The sequence below is a fragment of the Neodiprion lecontei genome, chromosome 4 (assembly GCF_021901455.1).
Source record: "Neodiprion lecontei isolate iyNeoLeco1 chromosome 4, iyNeoLeco1.1, whole genome shotgun sequence".
Lineage (NCBI taxonomy): Eukaryota > Metazoa > Arthropoda > Insecta > Hymenoptera > Diprionidae > Neodiprion > Neodiprion lecontei.
The window spans coordinates 37,784,033-37,808,742 of NC_060263.1; the positions used below are offsets into that span (position 1 = coordinate 37,784,033).

A 24,710-nucleotide genomic window follows, 5' to 3' on the forward strand; every position below is an offset into this window, starting at 1 on the left:
AATCTTCGATCATTCGGGATTTCGATATTTCGGATTTCTTAATTTTCGAATTTTTGTATTTCAGAAATTTTAACTTTTCGGAGTTACGCCCTCGTGGCATTTTGTCCTTTCAGAACTTTGAGCGTCGCCTTTCGGACCATTCGAAACTTTGATGTTTCGTCAAAGTTGGATTTCGCTACTTCAAGTTTCGCACTGAAATAATTCGAAATTCGGCGCTTTCGGAACTTTTGAAAATTCTTAGTTTTAAACCCGGCTCAACACAATACTATTAAAACAATTCCTTTGGTTTGCAGGACGTTGTTGTTTTTTCCTTAATCCTTCTTTCATACCTTGAAAACGTTTCAAACGAAACATTCTATTGCACGTTAATATATATAGGTACAAATATTTTCGATTTAGAAATCGCGCTTCATTTTTATTCACGATTCAATTATTACATGTTGAAAAAAGAACAAGGAATATGATTTCTAGTATAATAAAGAGAGAGAGAGAGAGGAAATCGTTCGGTTTTAAAGTATGATTTCCGCTTCCGAAAGGGAAATAAAAATTCGTTTTCATACATATGATAAATAAGAGAAAAGAAGACGGCGGTTGCTGATTTTGCAAACCGCGTAATCAAGTTACCGCAAACAAATTTCTCGCAATAAAACATTTTCGCTAATTAATATACGGCGACACCGACAAAATGTGGCTGCGAATGACAGACGTCACAAAGCCTCCTGTTGCCTGATACGTCACACTATCTTAAATGCGTATAAATAAACTTGTCTGGTCATTTTTAACAAGAAAAACCTTGAATACAAAACTCGGTACAACGTTTTATTGTTTCCATTGTTCGTTAAACAATCTCGCGAATAAAGTGCCGAAATGATGCGTGGCAAAGTTCAGGACGCAGATGAAACAACGTGGTTACCAATAAATCATATTTTACTACCATTACGAATACGTTGAACTTATTATTCATATTATTCGTGGTTGTAATGCCTGTTCTGCAAACAAATTGTACGCATTATATACGTCGATAATACAAGTATATTATACAAATGCATGCTGTATCTGAAATAGTTTATCGTACGCATAGATTTGTAAACGCATCTCAACGTTACTCACGCGATTCAGGTCATGTAGTATTCCTACCTTTACCGACCGAGCAAACTCGCCCTTTTATCTTTCTATATTACGAACAAACAACCGAACGGAAAGGGTTCAAATTTGTACTTTTGTAACGAAATTCAGGAAAGTTACTCGTATCACGAAAATCGTCCAAAAATGTGTGGTTTTTTGACACGTGTTACTATTCCCACATTTCCCGCATTTCAGGGGCCAAAAAGTGCAAAGTTGAGATACTTTGCGCAATTCCAGAAATAATGCGGAGTAAAATGAGCCATCGTAAGACTGTTTCCAAGCAATATTGAGAACTAGAAATTACAATAATTTCGTAAATAAAAGATGCTCTCAATCAGCCATTTTTCGACGATTTTCGGGATATGAATAACTTATCTAAATTTCGCTAGAAAATAGCGATGCACCGTCGTAATTTGACACCCTTTTTGTTCGTTTGTCTATTCAATACAGCAAGAAAAAGGGTGAGTTTGCTCGGTCGATAAAAGTAGGAGTACCGCGTGATCTTAATAATTGTACGTACACTGAGAAAAATTTCATTTGTTACAGTAACTAGAAAAATTGAGTAAAACAGGTATCGTTAAAAAAACTGTTTGAATATTGTTGGAATAGTTGGCTTGATCGCGCCGCAAAGAATGGTGAGTAAAAAATCAATTAAAGAAGGTGAAAAAACGCAGAAAATAGGGAAAGAATCGAAGAAACAGATCGAAACATCTCGAACAATAATTCCGTACGTGTCACAAGCACTTTTGAATCAGTGTGTACCTCTATTCGGTGTAAAGATAAGATTGTTGTAATTCTAACACCTACATTCGACACCTTTTGCCATCACAATGCAAGTTTAAAGTACAAACACATGTCATTGTCCGACACGTTCGACGCGTTGTCTTTTATACAAACACGATATTGTCGAGTTCGTTCGTTCGTTCGTTCGTTCATTCATTCATTCATTCATTCATTCCCAGTCATCGGTGCGGTGTCTTTGACCGTTGACACGTGACAGCTTTATGATTGTATGCCCTGTATAAACGTGCCCATAGAACGAGAATCGGAAATTGTACCTTCCTGCACGATTATGTTTATTAAACTCATGTCGGATGTTTCATTGATTATTCCCGGAGCCGTCAATTTACGTATCCGTAGTTTACGCCGAAAATATAAGTTCTTGTTGACGCTGTCTTCCGATGTAGAAAAAATACGAATCTTGTGAAATGTTCAGCATCAGTTTCACCATTTCGTGCTTTGGAATCGTAGCTTACCAAGTTTCATTTTATACTCTTCAGGACAGAATCTTGTTATTTATTATATATACATATATATTTATACAGGAAGGTACAATTTCCGATTCTCGTTCTGTGGGCATTGTTTTTTTTGTATTCGATGCAAATTAAAATACCGTTTTTACGCTTACTGAACAAAAAGTCCGTATGTATATCAAACGAAAAAAAGAAACAACGTCGGCTAACGTACCAGCGGTATTATTCAGTAGAATTTGGAGCAATTATACGGTTAAATGTTTAGCAACAGGTTTGATGAAATCTGTTTACACACCGAGTCGTAAATTTCAGTCCAATTGCTGCAATTATAATATACAAATCAGTATACTGATGACAAATATTGCATAACAATTGCAGAGGAGAATTAAAAAACCCTGTACGTGGCATTGTTTTTTAATATATATATATATGTGTAGCCTTTTTAATTCTCTTCTTCAATTATAGTTACCGCTGTAATTGGCGTAAGCTCTGCAATTATAATTCACGTTGTTCCGTTGAGGAAAGCTTTACTCGCGATGGTAAAATTCGATTTCTGGGCGTTACATCCTTCGTTCGGTAAAAGGGAATCAATGCCCATGCAGGCAGGGGGCCCAAAATGCCGGGGGACGGTCCCCCACGTCGAGAACGAGACGTAGGTCGAATCGTAGGGTGTCGAAAATGTGTATGTGCAGGTTGTAGCTTAGGGTATTTAGGAAAAAAATAATTTGCAATTTTCCACCACCGGCACACCCTAAAAAGTTTATTTAGGTTAAAAGAAAGGTTCTGTCAAAATATGAGCGTTCTACGTTGCGTGGAAGATCGGGTTCAGTTGATTTTTCACTTTTATACATTTTTCCACTGACAGAAATTTTTCGTTACCGCTCAGTCCTAAGCTATTTTAAATTTTTACTGCAATCGACAAAATATAGTTCTACGTACAAATTAAAAATTAGTTTTCCAGCTGATACCGGAAAGTCTAGTATCCGTTACTCTATATAATATCTAGTCTCCGTTTGACGTTTGATAAGCGTATTCAATGACTTTTTAATTATTAATACAATATCATAAAATAGTTGTAATTTAATACGAACTTTTAATTAACGAGAATAAGATTCCCGTTTGATACATCGTTGTGTTACGGATCGTGATCTTTGGGTTGAATATAAATGTCTGGAAAGAAATAATAACCGAAGCGATACAACGTGTTTCTTCCGAAATTCAAAAAAAAAAAATTTGACAAAAAATGAAAAAATCAACCGAGCTTGATCTTCCACGTGGCGTAAAACGCTCATCTTTTTGAAAAACCTTTCTCTTAACTTGAACAAACTTTTTCGAGGGTTGCCGTAAAGGAAAATAGCAAATTGTTTTTTTCCGAAACACCCTATCGTAGATATCGGGCAGAGAGGAAATTTCCCAAGTTTTCCCGGGTACCCAGGGCCTCGGGAATGAAATCAATAACTCCCTTCGCTTTTCGAGAATGAAACAGAGAGCGTCGTAGTCGCCGAGGGGAGTCGAACCTAGCTGGCTGCTGCTCGCCGGCGTAGGAGGGTTGAATGGACCTCGGTGTAAAGGGGAGCGGTTTAAATGAGCCCAGCAGACGTAAACAAAACAGCCGAAAACGTACCAGGCGTTTCAACTCCCGAGAGTCTCGATTACCCCGAGCATTTTTCATTGCTACAATGTAGGCAGGCACACTTCGATGCCAAATCGTCAAGCTACGCGTATTATTTCAAGAGAATAATAATTAAAAAAAGACCGGAAGCGCCATTTTTTTTTTTTTTTTTTTCTCCACGGACGATGTCAAGCGATAAAATAATGAAACTGTGCAGTTGAAAAAAAAAAAAACCAGTTTTTCTCCGTTTTTCTTTTTTGTCAAACCTCCTCTACATTTGTTGAAACAGACGGATTTTTTTTTTTTTTTTATCCACCTTCTATTTTGAAAGATGAAAAATTGGACGTATTGTGCGGTTCGCTTCTTTGAAAAATCGTTACAGGGAGCAGAAAGGTTGGAGAAAAGAATTTACGTGAACAGTAAAATTGTACTATACTTCGAGAATGTTATGTCAAAATAAGAATAACATTGCGGATGAAAATTGAAAGTGCAATTGAACGTTCTGAATTATTGTATATATATATACCTGTAAATTTTTGCAAATTTTTATTTATTGATATAACGACAGCCTCTGTCTAGATTCCACAGTTCAAAAAGATTCATCGTTTCAGGTAATATCGTTAATTTTGAATATCAAGACTGGCCCAACATTTTCAGAATTTTCAAATGAAAAATTGAAATTCTTCAGATATATGTGTACCTATCTTTCGTGTCTATAAAAATTGAAATAATGAAAGAATAGAAAAGTTTGATCTACCATTTCAGATTATATATTATCTTTTTCTTCGAGTCCTCGTTATACGAAATTCAGGTACGTCAGAGTGTTTTTGTTTGAAACTGAATCACGCCACATGATGTATGCTATAAATATTTCACTGAAACTCTAATATTAAAAACGACAAGAAAGTTCGTGTTTAAAATTTCAATTATTCCAGAAATTCGACAATATCTCTTCAGTTATTCACGATTTTATTCAGGTAAAACAAAAGTCTCAGATTAATCTGGAATCCTGTAATTTTTTCAGCCAATCCTTCAGTCGACAAATGATCGTAAAATTTTTCATCTCTATCCAAGTGATTGATTGGGGAAAAAAAAAGTCGACTTTCGTTCGTTATAAACATTTCTAAAACGTCTCAAAAATCGCCTCTTATATATAACATCGTTTCAGCATATATTTTATCATACTTTTACCCACGCGGTGAGGATGCATCGAATCTTCCGAAAAGAGATTTCTGGTTTTTATCACGTTCAACAGTCTTCGCAGGTATTCGTGCCATAGAATAACGATACTAAACGTACTGCGCCGTGCGGTTTAAACGTCGCGTTGTAGGTGGCTAACCGAATTAGTATTTAGTGCAAGGCGCGTAGCGTAGGGACGTAGCCACGTGCGTGGAATTACAACTTGGGCGTAAAGAGAGAGGGAGAGAGAGAGATAGAAAAAGAGAGAGGAGCTATCATATACATGTAATAAGGTAGGTAGGTAAAACGTAGCGTTGTTGAATTAGGAATTTTTAGGAAAAAGATCCGAAACTCGATGCAGGGGAAATATAATCTCGGGGTAAAATCTGCCTCCCTCGAGAAAAATTTTACGGTTGTACTGCGTGGAATTTCAAACAAGGTGCAGTATTACTGTGAATTTCAGGGTGGTGACAATTTTGTTCGAATAAAATTCCCCGACTTTTCGATGTAAAAAAATTCCGAATTCACCGACATTTTCCTACGAAACTTATTCGTAATGTTGGGCAGCTTTTATGACCAAAAGCTCCTTGAATATATAACTTTGGATCTTGGAAACACGTAGTATTAACTTCGTTTCGTACAAACAATTAGAAATTGAACAAATATACCGTTTACGAAAGTTAGCTGAAATGAATTTACGAAGCACAGCTAAAGTTTGAAACCGACTTATAAAATACAAGTACGTTTGTCACTGTCGTCCATCATAATTCCCTAAACTTTTCCCGGTTATTCTCCAACCTGGAACTAAAAACGATTCCGGGGATCTTCAATCCCTGTCTATTATTCCGTCCGTCCATGCGATTTTCTCCAGCTCTCTTCGCTGCTGCCCTGCAGATACTACGCTTTTACCGTACGCTGCAGATTTTCGCGTGAAAGTTTAAAAATATCTCTCAAAAGTGTTCGTTGGCACGCAGCTGTTACACGGTACGCATTTCGGCGGTGTATGGATATTATACGCGCATTATACACATTCCAATTAATCCACACGCGATGGAATTCGACGACGCATTTTATAATTAACATTTGCGAACGATGCGATTTAATCGGAGTGTATTTATTATACGTGTACGCGATGAGGTCTAATTTTTTTTTTTTTTTTTTTTTTGGGGGGGGGGGGGGAGAATATTTCGTACACGGTATATAAGTATAAGCAATATGCACGTGTATAGTGGATTCGTTGCGTAATTCTTCTGACGTGTTGTATATATGTATACGCAATGTATTCTCCTCTTTTCTTTTTTTGCTCAATTCTTTTTACCTGATCGTAAGTTATTCTCTCAAGTGACGATGCAGATTCTCAGCTTGAAGTTTGTTAATCTATACATACGTCAAAGAAATGAAAGAATTTTCATTTCGCGAACAACAATCACGGTTGACTTATACAAGAGTAATACAAATTTTTTCACGTGTTCGTATGGAAAACGAAAAGATTTGGTGTCGATGCAATAGAGCGCCGTTGAATCGAAGGCAAATATCAGTTATCAAGTCAAGGAAACAAGAATAGACGTGTCAATACCCTGAATGCGACTTTGAAGCTTCCGAATGAAGTTCCCTGACTATTTTTCTAGGGTTTCAAGCTCTTGTAGCTCTTGACTCAGTGGGTAAACAAGATTCAACGAATCAGCGATAACGAATCGTGCCTGACCTTGCCCATGCAGTATTCCGTTGAACAGAAATGCACTCCTTACGATTACTTACTTATCTGGTTAACAATAAACCTACTTCTGTCCATCCTATCCCAGAACTACGATGTAGGACACGTTTGATACGAGATATATGCATAGAGAATTTAAGAGCAGGTTGACAATCTGATTATTATCAATGACTGTTCATCAGCTGCGGATAAGCAGAAAAATTTAATCTTCCGGTGGTTTTTCCAGTAGCGTAAGATAGCCAATTATCGATACGCGACGAGACTGAAGTTAGTAACTTTATCGTAAGGAAACATTGAGATAAGAACACTATTTTCTTAGTTTAAAATTGATTTTTAAGGAATCAAGATTGTAAGATATGAGTATGTTTTGTTTGATCGCGGTTTACCGAATTTCAAACAGTTCCAAAATCGCGAAATAACGGTTTTTCCTCATGAATCGTCACGGTAATGTTACTAACTTCAACACGATGTGACACGCGAGCTGGCAAGTACAATAATCGCGTGGCCCGGAAAAACACACGCTACCGAAATGATTAACGCAATTACGTGTGCGATAGCGATGCGAAGTCCCGCCTGATGTACGAGTGTATTAAATTCGAGCGAGAGTGGCCGCGTACATTGTCGTGATGAATTGCGGTGAGTTCGAGCAATTGCAATGATAATTCGAGCCTCAAGAGTGACAGAGGCCGTCGTCTCTCCTTGTCAGAGAGGTTCGATCAATGGATGAATGGGCCTCTCGCGTGCACGAATACGCACACGGGGAAAATTTACGCACACGCGAGTCTAGCGTGCGGCTAATCCGCCCGGACGAGGTGATGTGACGGTTTTGAGTCTGCAGAGATCGTTACGTAGGTCGGCGAAACGAGGGGATGGAGATGAGAAACGGACGCGAGAAGATTTGGATTCGCGGATTTTTAATTACGGAACTCTATAATACCGACAGCGATCGTCGAGACAGAAAACAATTGACAGCTCGGCGTATCCGGCCCATCTATCTCTCAGTATGTCCGTATTTCGTACGTTATTTGACAGTTTCGAATTAGACGAACGAAACGCGTCAAGGTTTTGTTGCACTGTTGTTAGACTTACCAACGCCATACTTCGTCGTCTTTGTCGGTGTCCACATCTTGATACTCGATATCGGACAGGCTACATCCTTTAACTTCTAGCTTGTTACGAACATTTTTCTACCGTGTTATTCTATCACGCCGATATTACCCTCCCGAGATATTCGAAAACACAAACATTGGGTGTGTGCTGCTGCCACACACCACGCAGCAGTTGCCCCTCGGCTCCGTTCAGCTCTCGGATCAACCGTATGTCCAACGATGTTGCACTCGCGGTCCAAGATGCGGCAGCACTGGCTTATCCAATTCGATTCCATCCTCGCGTGCTGCCATCCCTCGCTTCATCGAACAACCAGCGTCATTCGCTTTGTGCGTGGAATTCGAAGCGCAGGATAGTCCGACGGTGTGATGACTGAAGATTTTTTTAAACTTCTTTCGCTTTTGCTTAAAGACACTCAAATATTAATCAAATACGGAATTTCGCCATTTCGAACTTTGTGCAAGAATGATATTCCGGGAAAAAATTGAACTTGTCTGTAACAGCGAGTTATTATAAGAGTTCTTAAAACTTGCGAGTTTGCGATTTGATTGATATCCGATCAGGGATAGAGGTGCTATTACATTGTTGAACCTTGATACGGTTTCCACTTGCTCGCAAAAGCAGATAGGGTTTTATTGTTTGATATTTTAATAAATACATGGGGGTTCGTGTGATATTACGTTAGTAATAGAACTGTCGGTTATCGTAATCGGAATCCCCGGGATCCCGCATTGCGTAACGATATTTACTTTATTTACAACCTTGTTTTATTTTGCTTGGTGTTTTTTCGTCTTCTCATTGCTTCTTTCATCTGACGGTATTGCCTTTTAGCTAATTACGACTTGCTTACACGATATTATTACAACTCGAACTACCCAAGTGGGGCGTTCACGATCTTTCTTCACAACGCTTCGGACTATTGCCGTGTAATATTTCTTAGAAATTAATAGGCTTGCCGAAGTACGCCGCGAGATGAGCCTCTCTGAGAGCCTCGGAGCACGTCTGTAATAAAACAAAGGAAAAATTAATTAAGCGTTCCTTTCTGGTTGACGATAAATACGCTTTGTAATCACAGCCATTAGACGTATGGATCGTTTTACGTAACCCGTCTGTAAAGTGGTAAGTATGTTACGTACCGGATGGGCGTGACAGACTCTCGCGACGTCTTCAGCACTCGCGCCGTATTCCATCGCCAAAACAGCCTCGTTAATCAGCTCTCCAGCGGACGGTCCAACAAGATGAACACCCAAAATCTTATCAGTGTTACTGTCTGCCAACACCTTGGCGAAACCGTCCGTTTCCATATTGGTCTTAGCCCTAGAATTGGCTAGGTATGGGAACTTTCCTACTTTGTAATCGATGCCTTCTTTCTTCAGATCCTCCTCGGTTTTGCCGACCCAACCGACTTCGGGATGCGTGTAAACGACACTTGGTACGCAGTTGTAGTCGATGTGAACAGCGCCTTTAAAAATACACGACTTGATTGGGATTTACCGTGAATTAGGTGAATTCTAACGATTTGCGGTTTGGTTTGCAGGTTTTTCAGTAGACCAAGGGGAGTTTTCTTTTTTTTTACTTTACCTCCGGCGATGCCTTCTACCGTGATGATGCCTTCGTCTTCGGCTTTGTGCGCCAACATAGGTCCATGGATGCAATCTCCGATGGCGTAGATGCTAAACAACGAAAAAATAAATCAACATTGAGTTGAGCACCTTTTTTGAAACTGAAGTCATGATACGAAGAGCGCACACTCACTTTGGTATGACAGTTTGGAACCGATTGTTAACTGGGATCCTGCCTTTTTCGTCCCTTTCAATACCAATATCTTCAAGGCCGAGATTGTTCGTGTATGGCCTTCTGCCGACGCAGACGAGCAGCACGTCGCAACCCAATTCTTCCTTTTTGCTCGGATCCTTGGCGTCTTCGATCGAAACTTTGATTTCACCACCGGTTTTCGTTGCTCCGGTAACTTTGGTTCCCAACTTGAATTTCAGACCCTGTTTTCCCAATATTTTTTGTAAAGTTTTACTGACTTCTCCGTCAATACCAGCACCACCAATTGACGTCATGAACTCAACGGCTGTTACTTCTGAACCCAACCTGTCAATGTGAATGAGTCGATATAGTTTTGTCTTTGTATTCCTTGTTTGTTAAATTAAGAATTTTAGAAGCTTTTAGATGAAGAAATAATTACAAGATTTTGAGGGTTGTATTTTACAGTACCGAATAATAACTGCCATGGAAAAATGGTAAAATACCTTTGCCAGACTGAGCCGAGCTCCAAGCCGATGACTCCAGCACCAATAACTATCAATCGTTTTGGTACTGGATTTAATGATAACGCGCCAGTCGATGAAACGATTTGTTTTTCGTCGACTTCGATACCAGGGAAGGGTGTCACTTCGCTGCCCGTAGCGATCACAATATTCTTGGTGTTTATGGTAGTACCAACACTGCCGTCAGGTGTTAGTGCGGAAACTTGATTTTTTCCAGTTATTTTTCCATGTCCCTTAACCCATTCGATTTTGTTCTTTTTGAAAAGTCCAGCTATTCCGCTAGTCAAGGCTTTCACCACGTTCGTTTTTTGCTGCAAGAGTTGGTCCAGATCTAACTTGACATTCTCGACTGTGAACATAACGAGGTAAAATAAAGTCGTGTTGCAAATAATCATTGCTATTTTCAAAACTATTGCATACAGTCGAAAACAACATATGAAAATACCAATAGGTATTTCCTCTTTTTTTTTCAACTTACAAAATAGAAGAATTAAATATGCGTAATTTTTTATTGTAATTTAATTAGTTGAATATCAAATTTAGCTTTTCACATACTGTTATCAGCTATATGGATAAGAGAATATGAAATGCAGACATGGCCCAAACAAATCTAGTAACAGATGTTACCAAAATCTAAATGTGAGAATACTCGAGGATATTAATCTTTTACAGATGCATACTTATGATCTAGAAATGTGTAGAATTTCCTTGATTTTCCTAAATTTTTTTCAATAAGTTTAAAAAAAACGCCAAATATTTTGTGATGATCCAAGTCTTTACAATCCTAACAAACTACTTGCCTACGATTCCACGATCCTTCAAATCTCCACTGTGTGCCATATGATAATAGTGAGAATTGTTAAGGAGAGACTTTGATGGAATACATCCAACGTTGAGGCAGGTTCCACCGAGCGTTGGGTCCTTTTCCACACACACAGTTTTCATGCCCAATTGGGCGGCCTTTATAGCTGCTACATATCCTCCAGGACCTGATCCAATCACTACTACGTCAGCATCGATCGAGCTGGCATACCTTCGCTGCTGAGCGACCGAGAGTACTGGGTTTACAACTCGTTTGACGCATGCCGGCTGGTGTGGAGAAAATTTATTATTTATTCAAAAAACGTGATGAAATTTGAAAGTAAATATGATCGAACAGATAAATGTCTTGTATATAAATACAGGACACGATTTTCTTCTGTGTGTCACAGGTGTATCCGAAAAATAATTCTTAAGTAAATAATAGAAAATAGCAAAGTTATGAGGATCGTTATTTCTATTTTATAAAGAGAACATTAAATTTTATTCAATATTCTGCTACCTAGATGTGCTGTAGAAATGCTTCACATTATGTCAATCCAGGTTGACTTTTTCTTTCCTACAATTAATTCGTCAATTTACGGGAACAATTTTTATGCTAAATAAATCTAATTGAAAAGCTATTCAAATTTTGAAAAAATTGAGGATGCACCTTTACTATTCATTGTTTCAAAATAGTTGGAAAGACGGTAGTTTTCTTTTTTCATAAATATACTGTAGATGTTTTCATAAAAGATGAACAATTCATCGTCAAGATATTCGCCTTATTGGAGGCGGAAACGACCGGATATCTAGTCCCGAGTTCAGGAAAGAAGTGATAAAACTGTAGATTTTAAGCAAAGGATGATTTGATTAAGGGTCGGATAGATAGATCGTGTTACAAAAATTGGCATAGATCCGGTAGATAATTTTCTGCCGAATAAGAGTTAAGTTTTAACTACACAAATGACATAACCAGGATTGCAGAGCAATGGCTTGGCTTATTAGCAGACGATTGCCCTTCACGGACATGCGAAGGAGAGAGGAAGAAGTGGGCGATGAGAAATTCAGAAACCTTAATAAACAAATAACAATTGCGTAAGAATTATACTCGTTTAATTTCTCACCCGAACGGACGTGTTTACCAGGTTCCAAAGGCTCGCCTGCATCGCAACCCTTCGTCGATATTACAAGTTGGTTCAGTCAGGGGAAAAAGAGGGGTTAGACACCTTAAATAGAAGGAAAACCCCGAATACTGTGAAGTTGCAGATGGTCTCAATGCTGGAATATCGATACGGGTTTGGGCTATTCGATACTGCGCAACTTCACGCGGAACTATGATTGGCCCGCGACGAGGTGGTCCCAACGTTTCGACCAATCACGGCTCTCGACTTCTGGCTGCAGTACAGGTCGCGTTGTTATCGGTTGGTGAACACACCGCGTAGCATTTAAATCTCGAACGGATGAGCGGTGGCGCCAGTGTCCGCAATTTTTGATTACGTCAGTCGGATGAATCCGGCTGAATTTATTAAATCTGATTTACGGCGGCCAGGCGTCAGCCATTTGCCAGTGAGATTTTGAGACCATGATGTACCCAGTGTAATAAAAGACTCATGCGGGTATTTAAGCGAATGCGAAAAACCACGCGAGTTATTACCGCTCAACGCAGTGAAGGAAATCGGTCGTAACTGTCTTTTTAAAGTTTTTCGTAACGCGGTTCATTGACTGCTTTCTATCAAAGAAAAACGGTACTTTCCCCTTTATATTGCAGACAATATGGTATACGCACATTTAACGATGAAAATTATGCAGCAAACTTCGCGCTAGATTATGTGTTTAAGGAACAGGACGGAAGTAACGAATAAACGCAAGAGGTTTTCACGCTACTATCGATGAGCATTATAACGGAACGGAAAAAGAAACTACCAGGAAATGATTCCATTGGACAGTTTTTTTTCAACGTATAGATTATCGATTCAATCGAACTCCGAGAATAATTTGATTTTAAAGGATGTCAAAAATATTTCATATTCGAATGATCCGATGACCTTGCACGTAACGGACGTCGAATCAATTGGGTGACATGCAGACTGTGGCTTTCATTTCGCTGAGGCGCGCTGTGTGTTCCTAAAAAGGTATAATGTCAGCACTGCAAATTAGCCTTATCGACGCTCTCCGTCACTCGTGTGACTTTTTTGCCATTTCCTATCTCTCTTGAAAGTGAAACTCACAGTACTGGCAACATATTTCGGAACACATCCCCCAATGTTGCCACAACAGTCTCGTAACTCTCATCCATGCGTTACTGACTTGAATCAGAACTGTTTTCGCAATATTTTTTTCACTTCTATCGACACCACACTCGATCTAACGAATTCAATGAAACGCCTGAAACCAACTTCAGAGTCTAGAATTTAAAAGCTCAATCGAATCAACCACTCGATAGCTACTTAAGGTTCCTATAAACCAGATGAGTGGTTGTCTGAGGGGAGAATTTGCGATTAAAAATGCGTCGAGGTGGTCGTAAAGCTGACGTCATCGCGTGACAAGCATCCTACAAGATTAAGGATCTTGGAATGTGATGACGTCAGTAGTCATCTTCCACGTTCTGCTAGCGTCCAGACGTTCGATAGATACTCCGACTCTCCGTCATATAGCTGAGCGTTTGTCGTGACGTCGTTAAAGTCAAGAGGATGGCAAGCCGTTTCTGAAAACTTGACAAAAACTAAAGAGAATTTGAATTTCAACGGATTGTAATTTTTTTTTTTTTTTACCAAGAATCCGAATAAATTACTTCAAATCCATAGCACTATTGTTTAATAAGAATAAAAAATTGAGGTAAAACAAATACGTGCGTGCATTGTTAAATTTTTCGAGTTACACGATTCAGGTTAATTATGAAGGAAATGGTCTATCTGCTTAAAAAAAAAAAAACTTGCGGCGTTCCCATTAGTTACGATTGTGTTGCTTCAGTCTTCAGATTAGCGATTTAATCCATACCGGTCAGAGCGCATCATGAGTCAGATTTCCTCACCGAGTGAACTCAGGGTGTCAAGTCACGATGAAAATTGCATTGACAATGAGTCCTGCCGCAGCTGAAACGGTCCCGCAATGGAGTAAAATTTAAAAAGGGTAGTTTTTTTCCCGCGTCAATAAAGGACGACCGCATCGATCGACGCATGAGCATTGAGCCCGGCACGTCATTCGGCGTCGTTGCAACCCAAGCCAAGGCGTGTAATCCATATGCAAAAATCCCAAGCAATGCCGGAGGGGTTGATCAGCAAAGTCGACGGTCACTGAAAGTCGGCTTTCCGTGCCCATTGCAGGGGACGCCGCGGACCGCGTTTTATGGGAATAGGGTGACGCGGTGGGAACTACGGTCTACGACCACCTAGAAAACTGCAGAAGGGTTTCAGGGCGGGGTGGCGAGGGGAAAAGGGGCGACAGATGTGCCCGTGGATGACGCACGGCCATCTCGCAGGGCATTTGCCCCATTTCCCCGTCGCGTATGCACGTGCAGCGTTATTCGCGGCTGACACCCGTCGAAGATTGGTCGCTTCGATATTTCGAAAACGGTGTGTATACGTATAATTGGTTGTAAAATATTTAACGTGCAGTTTGAAAAAAGAAGAGCTCACGCGTTTATCGGCGACGAAAGATCTGGCCAACGTTTAAATTATGATTCGTTTTTGACTTTTTAATAAAAAATCGTTACGAAACTTACCGCGATTTTACGAGCGTCGTGTACATGCTGCTCGATTTTGGCGCGTAAATATAACCCATAAGGACCGTTAACATTTTTAAGTAAAGTAAAAGTTCAGTCTGAGCCATGTGGACTTATATTACTCGCATATTATAGTGTTTGGGACCAGGTGATGTGAAGAAAGTAAACGACGACTGCAAGGCGTATGTCTGTACAATGTTGAGGTAATAAAATATTTTTAAAAGAAACAAGAAAACCTTGTACCGACTAAAAAAATTTCTTGCGCTATAACAGCTCCGATTTATTATATCGAGGATAAAATAATTTCGGTGTGTATAATACCGGTTTTTTTTTTTTTTGTTTACTACGTACTTACATAAACGATCCAGACCGTAAACGAGTTACCGTATTATTTACTAGTATAAATTTAGGAAAAAAACGTGTTTCGAATAGCGGATGTAAGATATTCCGATTAAGCAGTTCCATACGCGTACAAAATCCCTGAGACGGGTTCGAAGATGTGCGACATGTCGAGGATCGAGAGGAGAGCGTACCGGGATCAAGATCCTCCGCGAATCCGCAATAAAAGCACAGAGGATTTGCTGAGGAACGAGTTCCAGACATCCAGCAGATCGACTCCGAACTCGCCGACGGCTCTGCAGCGCGTTGCGAGTTTAGAAAAATGCTACAGCGACCCGGACTTTTCGAAGAAACAAAAAAACCCAACGATCAAGATCGCCGATATCGATCCTTCGCGAAACGATAACCCATCTGCCAGTTCCAGTCGCGAGGACAACTTGTCGGCGGATCAATGCGATAAAATTGGATCGAGGAACGCCTGGAACAGCGAAGATTTCGCGAAAGAGTTAGCAGCCAAAGTGCCTTCGTCTAAAATCCTAAAAGAGGTAAGGTTCCAGGATTTTTTTACTCCCCTTGCCAAATGTTTCTTCCATTTCGTAGAAAACTTTCACGGAATGATATTATATATTACTTCTGTATGTTACGTGTAATAAACTAACCGGAATTGAGTGCCTTCCTGGATGTTACCCATTTGCTCACTGTTGTTTCCATAGCTGTTTTTACTTCCGAAGCGAAAGTCTTGGATCTTATTGTAATCCATTTTGAAAGTCATCTATAAGCTTCAGCTCATGTCGGTTCGTTTTGGTGGACATTGTTTCGAAGTAGTAACAACCTGTTGTGTCTGCCCGGTGAGTTGTTGTGAAGCGGTCGTTTAACGGCCTGTCTTCTATCGCGTGTCGAAGTTCACTAAAAAGAGCACGAAGTACGTAACCCGATGGGAAGCTTCATTGACACAAAGCTACACGCCCTGGTCGCAGAGCGACGATGGTATAATGTCACCGTTGACGTCATTCCACCGACGTGTTTTTACCAACGAACCTCTTTCAACGACGAAAACGAACGATAAAACTAAAAATCGTAATAATATCAGCGAGTTTTTGCTACTCGATTAGAAGTAACTTCGATTCGACGCGTGCGTAGTTAATGCACATACATATATATAACAATTCAACGAACGTGTTGCAAACTTCGTGAGAATCAAACTGCTTGCCACTGGATTAATGCAAAGTGGTTCAAGGGGTGCAACGGGTATGTGCTTGAGTTGATTGAAGATGTCTGGATGCGCAAAATGACTCGAATGGATTCCGACCGTTTGCGAGGCCATCGCATCCTCTTGATTTAGTTGGCCATTTATTAAGTCTCTCTGGATCAAGTTAGCTTGTGTGAACTCTTTTTTAACTTCCCATTTATCTGGTTTCAGAGGAAAAAAAAAGCTATTGAAATCAATACGAAAATGAAAAGTTCAGGTTTCAGTAGATCTCGACGCTTCAAGGTCGAAAGTATCACCCCCGACCATTTTCGAACGTTTTGAGTGTGTATGCATGTACGTATGTGATCAATTTTTTGACCGATGATATATCGAGAACAAGTTACCGGATTTTAATGATTTTGGTCTCAATCGATGCGGCTTTTCCACACTTAGAAATTATCAGATTTTGGCTTTTATCGGTACGGTACTATTTCTGAATTAGAATATCTTGAGAATGGATGAATGGATTTGAATAAAAATTGGTAACGTGAGGTTTTTTTGGGTCGTTAATCACGAATTTGAGGTTAGATTTGCAAGATCGAAGATAGCGATCCAATATCGTCGAAAAAAATCTAAAAATATTCCGATTATGGTAGTAATTGTTAGGCGGGGGTTTTTGTAAATTTGTAATGTTAGATTCATTATAGTGGTTCAAAATTAAAAAAAATCGTCATATTTTCGTGTAATATGGTATCCGAGGGCTTTAAAATATTTAATCACGAATCTAAATTTGTAGTTCGAAATTCAAATTAGATAATACGTTTTTTTTATCCTGCATGAACTTGGAACCGGCGCGGGCAGTGTAAGAACGGTAAGTTTTAAGGCTGGCTCGTGGCCAGTCTGAAACCGCTTATTCTTATCATGCTGCTGACACGAATCTGCAAATCAAAGTTGCGTTTCCTTCGTAAGTCTTCTCGAAGTACCGGTGAATCGTAAATTTCTTACTATCGTACCCAGGTTTCTGGTAACACCGAAGGTATAATTGCAAATTTAATTCGGGCATTTCGGGGCATTGAAGAGTGATCCAACCAGATATAACACCATTCCACACAGCATGAAGCGCCTGGATCATAGAACAAATCATGAACGGGACTATTTTAATCGCAGCAGCATCAACACTAGGTTCAGAAGCATCACATCCGCAGGATCAGTTCAGGATTAGCGTGATGCTCGATGGAGTAGCTGAGTTTATTACAAAGATGAATACCTGGAATGCCCTTAAATGCCTGAGGAAAGCACGTCGGGAGATAGATAGAGAGAGAGAGAGAGAGAGAGAGAGAGAGAGAGAGAGAGAGAGAGAGAGAGAGAAATATAGAATCAGAGAAAAAAAACGGTCCAGGGGATGCAGCCGGCTAATCTACGTCAGGCTGCACCGCGCAACCTGCAGCAGAACGATGCCGGTGCAGCCGGTTCTCGCACGAGATCATTTCTTTGTCCGAGGTATGAATATAAGGCTGCGTTTCCACCGGCTATCAAGCCGAGATTCCACCGAGATCAAGTCATGTAACGAAAGTCCAGGAGCCGGAGAAGAGCGGGCAGAAATCTGATCAGAGAGTCTAAGTGAAACGCGGCTTCGACGTAAGGCTGCTCGAACGTAAACGTGACACGGTAACGAATGGATGCTGTCAAAAGAGAGAAAAAAAAGAAAAGATAAATAAAAAAAAAAATCATTTGCGTGCTTTTTTTCTCTTTTCTTGCAATGTTTGTACCAAGGAAAGCCGAGATCCCTTACGTGGGAAACCGACTAGGACCAAAGGATGTAAAAATCATCACGGTGTAGAATGTTTGTTCAGGGAAATGGGGACTGGTGCAGCACATGTGGGCATGCAGCGACTTGTAACGAGTTTGATTCCGGGCCGCGTTTCATTCGAATGGGATTTTGGTCTCGTTAATGGAGCGTATCTATCGTGGACCGTGTAGTGCGTCAAGGGTTTGCCATGCTGCACTATCCCCCCGATGAAGATGACTTCCAGGAAACAGCCCACCCCGGAGTTTCTCGGTGTGAGAATCGCTGTAGGTGGTGGTAAAGAGGCGGCTTACCAGCGTGTTGCTGATGGCCAGCTGTTAGGTCGACCCCGAGAGTCAGTCTGCTGTTTACTTCGGTGGCGTTTAAACAGTTTTCGAACCGGAGACGGAGCTTCGAATGACGCATTTGTATAAAGCTGGCTTAAAAATCGTCGTCCAGTATCGGGCAAGTGATAAATTTTTCAATTCCTTCAACGCGATAACGCAAATCTGGGAACACGAGATTCTCCTCCGAAACAAGTTCCTTCGGAGACTCGTTGCGTGCCGCTTTTTGCACACCTTTTGGACAGCAAGGATCGTAAGCTGCAGGTATTATATACCTCATTATACGCGAATGTTACAGTTGGCCTTTTATTATTCTCTCTTCTTCAATATTCGAAGCACTTTCAGAGATAAAAGATTTCGATTCCACCGTCTATCTAGTTACAAGTACCTAAGGATTAAATCGCTTCTTGAATTGATTGACGTCTTGTACAATACATGTATGTACAATATGTACATCTTTACTAAACCATCTTCGACACTTCGGTACTATCTTGTATATATCTAATAAGCACTCTAATACTCAGTGACAGCCTGACAGACATGACTAGCTCATTTGAAAACTTCAAGTGCGGAGTCTCGTAGTTTCCTTTACTCATTGGGATTCTGCTCCTGAATAAAAGGAAACAATTTTTCGAAAAAAGAACAAAAACTTCACTTCAAACCCCTTCTGTAACCCCTGTCTATGCATCATTCAAATGAAACGCACGGCATATTTGCACGTACCCATGTACCGTCATGTGGTGGTACCCAAGGTTCGCGTACTACACATTCATGAATTATATTGGATATGTGTGAAACGTAGAACGTGCACGTGTCGACCCTCCCGCAACTCTTTCCTCTCCCGTGTCCTCAAGGTTCCTCCTCTTCTTTCTCTTCAGGGTCCTTAAGGGCGTTTGAGGGTTCCACTCTGTGCAGGTGCAGGTGGTATACCACCCGGTTCGGGATCGATATTTCTTTGTTTTTTGCCGGCCTACGTGTCAACGGCTCACTTCCGGTCCTGCAGAGGATAGATTACAGCGAGGCTTTTTTTCAACCACCAATGGGGGGGGGGCATAAAAGATTGGTTAGCGTAAAGCGAGACCCGGAAGTAGCCACCTGAGATGGAATCTTTGAAGAGTCGTTAGAGAATAGGTATGTGCGAAGGTGAAAAGGTATTATAAATATATGGGCATGTACCGCACATTTAGGTGTAGGTACCATCACCCTTGATGGGGATGCAGAAAAACGAACGCTTTGACGATGATGATGATGTTTTTACCACGAAACCGGGCAGACCGGTTACCCGGATTTTCCTAAACTTCATTTGTCGCTGATCACAGCATATTTATTATCTAATTAACGAACTCGGTTATTAATTACCTAATGCGATGACCGATGGATGTGATCAGCCTTGATGGGACAAAAAAAAGGGCAGAAAATGATTATTAGGATTATAAGATAACTCGAGGATTTTGGAAAAAAGCTCGCATCCGTCAATTCTAATTCTCATTGAAATACGTCATTTCACCAGCTGACCTTTTTCTACTTCTATTCGTATCGTGTCCACGTCAATGACGTCAGGTGCGTTCATCGTTCGATATATGGACGTCGAACATGCTCGCGGGTTACAAATAATCGCGATCACGTCATCCGCGTAATCTTCCGATCACACGGGTTAAAAATCTGGGGTATATAACCAGCGCTATGTAAATGTATTATGTGAAGACCCATTGGGGGTTAATGGGAGTGCCGAGTTCGTAAACCATCGACGTTTTCCTCTATCCACCCCCGCCGTCCCTTCTCCTATGATACACCCGTCCGACAGATCGCCGCCCACGTGATGCCTCGTTGTTAATTAACGACTGTACGCCAATTTCCACTCTACCGAAATTATTTTTTCGCAAATAACGAATGTGGGTCGGGTAAACATATTACAGGTATAATAAAACACCGTGGGTGTGCCCGCAAGTGAATTAAGTTGTATAAGGCAGGAGTTTTCTTTCGCCGAAAAAAGAATATTGATCGCAAGAATCGAGGATAGTGATCAGAGAATTTGAACCGTGTATGTATAAAAATTGTTATCGTAAAACTGCCGGGATTTCAGTAGATAATGAAATAGAATACAGCATATTATTGCACGTGCCAGATTTTCCGATCGCAGGTAGAAAATTCGTTTTTAATTTTTACCCCGAGCTATTACCTAACACATTTTTCCATCGTGGTAAATAAAATGGAAATAGTTCATAGCTGGCGAAAATAATATAGACAGTAAATTTCTCACGGTTGTATTATTGACGCGGATAATAATTATCGGCGTTAAGTTTTCACCGCAGACCGGCGGCTCCCGACTATTATAATTATACAGTAATATCGTCAGACGTTAAAAATTTACCAAAAAAGGCAAGAGATCCGGCTTATGGATACAACAACACAGGGCTGATTGACGCTCGGAGCGCGGTATTTAAGGGATTGGATAACGGAGATAAGAGCACCGCGGAGCTATTTCTCTTGGGCAATATTAATTAATTAAGGAGATAACTTATCTGTCCGCGATTTATACGGCAGCCAGTCACTGCATTGCAGTTTGCCGAACGTTAAACCTGGCCTATCAGTCCGTCGGAACAAGGCTTCGACTTATACGCGTTGCGACGTTTCTGCGAAGCTGCTAATTCAAAGCCGCCTCGATTCGAATCGTTAACTCCTAATTTGCCTGCAAGCTTTTACACTTCAAACATCGAATCTGTTATTCGACCGGGTTGCTCTTCCACGTTTTACGCAGTTGAAATTTTACGCAAAATGAAAAAAATTAGATAAAAAAAAAAACAAAAAAGAAAGTAACAACCTCACGATCATGTAACGGAATTATAGTTACGTTATCAAATTCCAGAGTCAAGAAAGGCAGAGAACGACTTCGTTATGTCTTGTGATCGTTCTTGCGTCTCCTGGAGTCTAATAAAGGGTTTCTAATTTTTCTTATTCTCTGACTCTCCCTTTCCTTCTCATCTATGCCACCCAATGAAAAGAAGAATTTGTTTTTATTCAATGCACGGTTTGTGTATAATATGGGGAGATATATTATTTCATCAGAGCTGCACAGAGCACGAAAATGTGATATGTTTTTCTTTTCTCATGGCCCCCATGATATGTTCATTGTGCTTACATATTACATTACGCTTCGCGTGCTTCTACAAATACAGATGTATTTTTCCTTGATATTTATCAGTTCTTAATTATAATTATACATTGTATTATTTATAAAACTCGTGATAAATATTTCGAAGAATTTTCACCATCGAGTTGTCTAGAATTTTCACATACTTTATAAGCTGTAAAGTATTTATACGTAACGTTGTGTAAAGAGGAAAGAGGAAACGGAAGTGGTGAAACGGAAATAAAGGAGTAAGAGTGATGTTGCGTTCATGTTAGTGTTTTTTACTATCAGGTAAAAAAAAATTATAGATTTTTATTCATGCATACGTATGAATAATTTAATGTATGCACGTGTATCTTTCTAGCTGCAAAAAGCCAGCAAAAAAAAAAAAAAACTAAGTAAGTGGCGGAAATGATTAAATTATCGCTGTGACTTGCGTGAAAACTGTGGAGTAATAATTGTCGTTGACCGAATTAAAGTCCGTTGCTGTTTTCACTTAACTGTGACATTTCGGATGAAAATTGCTTCTCATATTTCCGAAATATGATCATCGAAGAAGTGTATCATGCACTTGAACCTGATTCTCGCGACGCCGGATCGTCACGGTTTTCAAAATGACCAACTTTTGTTGTATTCGCATTGAATAATTATAAGAAGAAAGTGTCAAATGCCAGTGAAATATAAAAAAAAAAAGAGAAAAAAAAACGTGTCTAATGCGTACGAGATTTCTTTCCATTCCTACAGTTCCGAAACAGAAAACTCGTTCACTGGGTTAATAGAACAGTCGCTGTCAGTGTAGAACGAAATCCTTTTTCCGTTTCATTGACTTTCCGATTGCTGCATTGAATACAAACGCGTTCATTACAGGTACGTATATAATAAACAATCACGTGCCTGTTGCAAAACTATTTTCACTATGAAACGATCATTTAAATTCGTTCGATATTACAGACACTCTTTTATAAATCAACGCAATTCGAATCGTCGCTCGTTTTTTAGCACGTCGAAAGAAGTTCGAGTAGTATAAAATATCGCGCAATTAGTATCAATTCTTAAGCGTGTAAGGCGAAAGTGTACAGCAAGGAAGCAATCAGCTGTACGAGGAAACCAGAGTGCTTAAATTGTGGAAAGCTGCTTCACGTCGAAGAAACTACTTTCCGACGTGCAGTTGGAATCACGCAATGGAAAATCTCGAAATTCGGTGAATAATTGCATACTTGAGTTGCGAGATCTTTCGTCACTCTGTGTTCTGCAACATCTCAGGATATAATTACTAATGGATATATTCTATAAGTACAACGATAGCGAGAAGACTGTAAGCAATGCGTATCAATTTCTTCGAAGAAAATTCCAGCGATACCGTATATAAATATCACTTCGCTATAACGATGTGAAAATGGGAAAAAAAGTCAATATTTAGCAATTCGTACGCCGTTGAATGAATTGTGGGGAATTTCTAACCACCGGACCGCAATCGCTGTCCCTGATCAAGTTGTCTGCCTACATACCGGGACAATCTCTTGAAACTTGAAAATAAACCGCGCATGCGCCAAATTATTAAATCTCATTGGTCGGCCAAATCTTTCCTCAGCGATATTTTTGTCTGCGATGCAGGCGGGCCAACCTACGCAAAATGCCTACGTTTGAATTTTCAAAGAGCGTAAGCATTGAATTCCAACCGTTCTTTGAAGAATCAACTTTCCGACCCGATAACAAATGCTTCCGAAACCTTTCCGAGTCGCTGCCTCAATTATTTGAGATTCTAACCTCGAAAATTCGTATCAACTACGTCACCGCCAAAAACAGTTCGACAGCTGAAACTCGGGATGGTCAGCCTGCAGGAACAGCCGATGAAACTCGCGCATGCGCGGTTGATTTTCAAGTTTCAACAGATTGCCCCGGTATAACGAAGTTATAAACGGGAGTGAAAGTATATTATACACGTATACTCAAGTAGCGATTTTCTGACTGCAGAGAACCGCAGGTATCCTTCAGGTCAACATCCTCGTGTCAAATTGTTTCTGACATTGTAATTATAGCATATATTTTATTTCTATACATAAACGAAGTGAAATTATCGCGCCAACTTTGTTCTATAATTCTCTCTCTCTCTCTTGTCTCTTTTTCTTTACACTTTAGCTTTTGCAGGCGAAAAGTCTGTGGGAAAAATTGACGTGATTATTGTATAGTATAATTAGACGATAGATACATGTAAGGATTTTCTGACGGGATAATGTATCGTGGTCATGCATATGTAACAAGGATGTAAAGCAGCTGTGGAACGCGGGATGATTTTTTTCACTCGCTTGTCTTACGAATGATATACCTATGTATGTGTATGCGTATGTGTATAATATACATGATATCAGGCTGAAAGAACAAGTTTGGTGACACTTTTCTAAATTTCAGGCTAGACTATGAATTTTGTCACGTTATATCACTGCAGGGATACGATTACGCTAAACTAGCACATAATAATCGTGAATCAAGCCAAATCCGAAATGTCGATAAATTCATTCATTACCATACATAGAAGGTAAAAAATTTATTACGAAATTATCTGTATAATAAATGTAGAATTCCATTAATTATTTCTTATATATACAGATACAAACGGATTTACAAGCATGGATGTAGATGTGTCGTGTAAATTGGCTACGATATATTCCTCTAACGATTTTAAATTAAACTGTCGATCATTTTACAATCATACCTGCGCACGTACCACGCACGTTTACTTTTCGTTAATTTATTACTTTATTTAATTTTTTACCTTCCATTTCTTTCTCGCTCACGGGTATTTGCCAATTCCAGTTGAATATGATTTAATCTGGCATTATACGCAGATTATAGAGGTTATTATTATACCTAGAACATCACACACGGCAGCGTGATGCGCCTTGCGTAATTGCCTGCACGGCCTCGCTTAGAGGCAACGATGCGTTTCAAAAATAATAATATGTGGAATACATGTGGGTACGTATATGTATAATATAGCGTATTTACGTGTTTTTCACTATACGGGAAAAATTGTTAGCGGTAAGATTAACGCGGATTAAAAACTCCTTGCGTGATTCCCGTTCAATGTCATACTCGTTATATTGATAATTAACGTAGTTGTAATTTGAGCAGAT

The 24,710-nt window shown here is 39.8% G+C and overlaps 3 protein-coding genes across 5 annotated transcripts in view; 1 reads left to right on the plus strand and 2 right to left on the minus strand.

Annotated features, from left to right (window-relative positions):
* LOC107225645 (dedicator of cytokinesis protein 3) overlaps window positions 1-8,242 on the minus strand; it is a 33,547-nt gene extending 25,305 nt beyond the window's left edge. For 2 of the 3 annotated variants that reach the window (XM_046737195.1, XM_015666179.2), the window contains exon 1: window positions 7,973-8,242. In XM_046737195.1, coding sequence (XP_046593151.1) covers window positions 7,973-8,009 — 37 coding nt within the window. In that variant the 5' untranslated portion in view covers window positions 8,010-8,242. The remainder of the gene's footprint in view (window positions 1-7,972) is intronic. The other variant, XM_015666180.2, reaches the window with a different exon arrangement.
* A 344-nt stretch (window positions 8,243-8,586) lies between these two features.
* Window positions 8,587-12,349, minus strand: LOC107225672 (dihydrolipoyl dehydrogenase, mitochondrial). Its single transcript, XM_015666211.2, has 7 exons — window positions 12,192-12,349; window positions 11,067-11,355; window positions 10,249-10,615; window positions 9,746-10,090; window positions 9,572-9,663; window positions 9,127-9,452; window positions 8,587-8,992 (listed from the first exon to the last, which is right to left on the minus strand). Exons 1-7 carry the CDS (start codon window positions 12,231-12,233, stop codon window positions 8,927-8,929), a joined length of 1,527 nt encoding a protein of 508 aa, XP_015521697.1. The 5' UTR covers window positions 12,234-12,349; the 3' UTR covers window positions 8,587-8,926.
* Window positions 12,350-15,270: 2,921 nt separating this feature from the next.
* The window catches only part of LOC107225630, a 32,568-nt gene continuing 23,128 nt past the window's right edge, over window positions 15,271-24,710 (plus strand). The window contains exon 1 of the mRNA XM_015666156.2: window positions 15,271-15,672. Within this exon, the coding sequence (XP_015521642.2) occupies window positions 15,286-15,672 (387 nt within the window). The 5' untranslated portion in view covers window positions 15,271-15,285. The remainder of the gene's footprint in view (window positions 15,673-24,710) is intronic.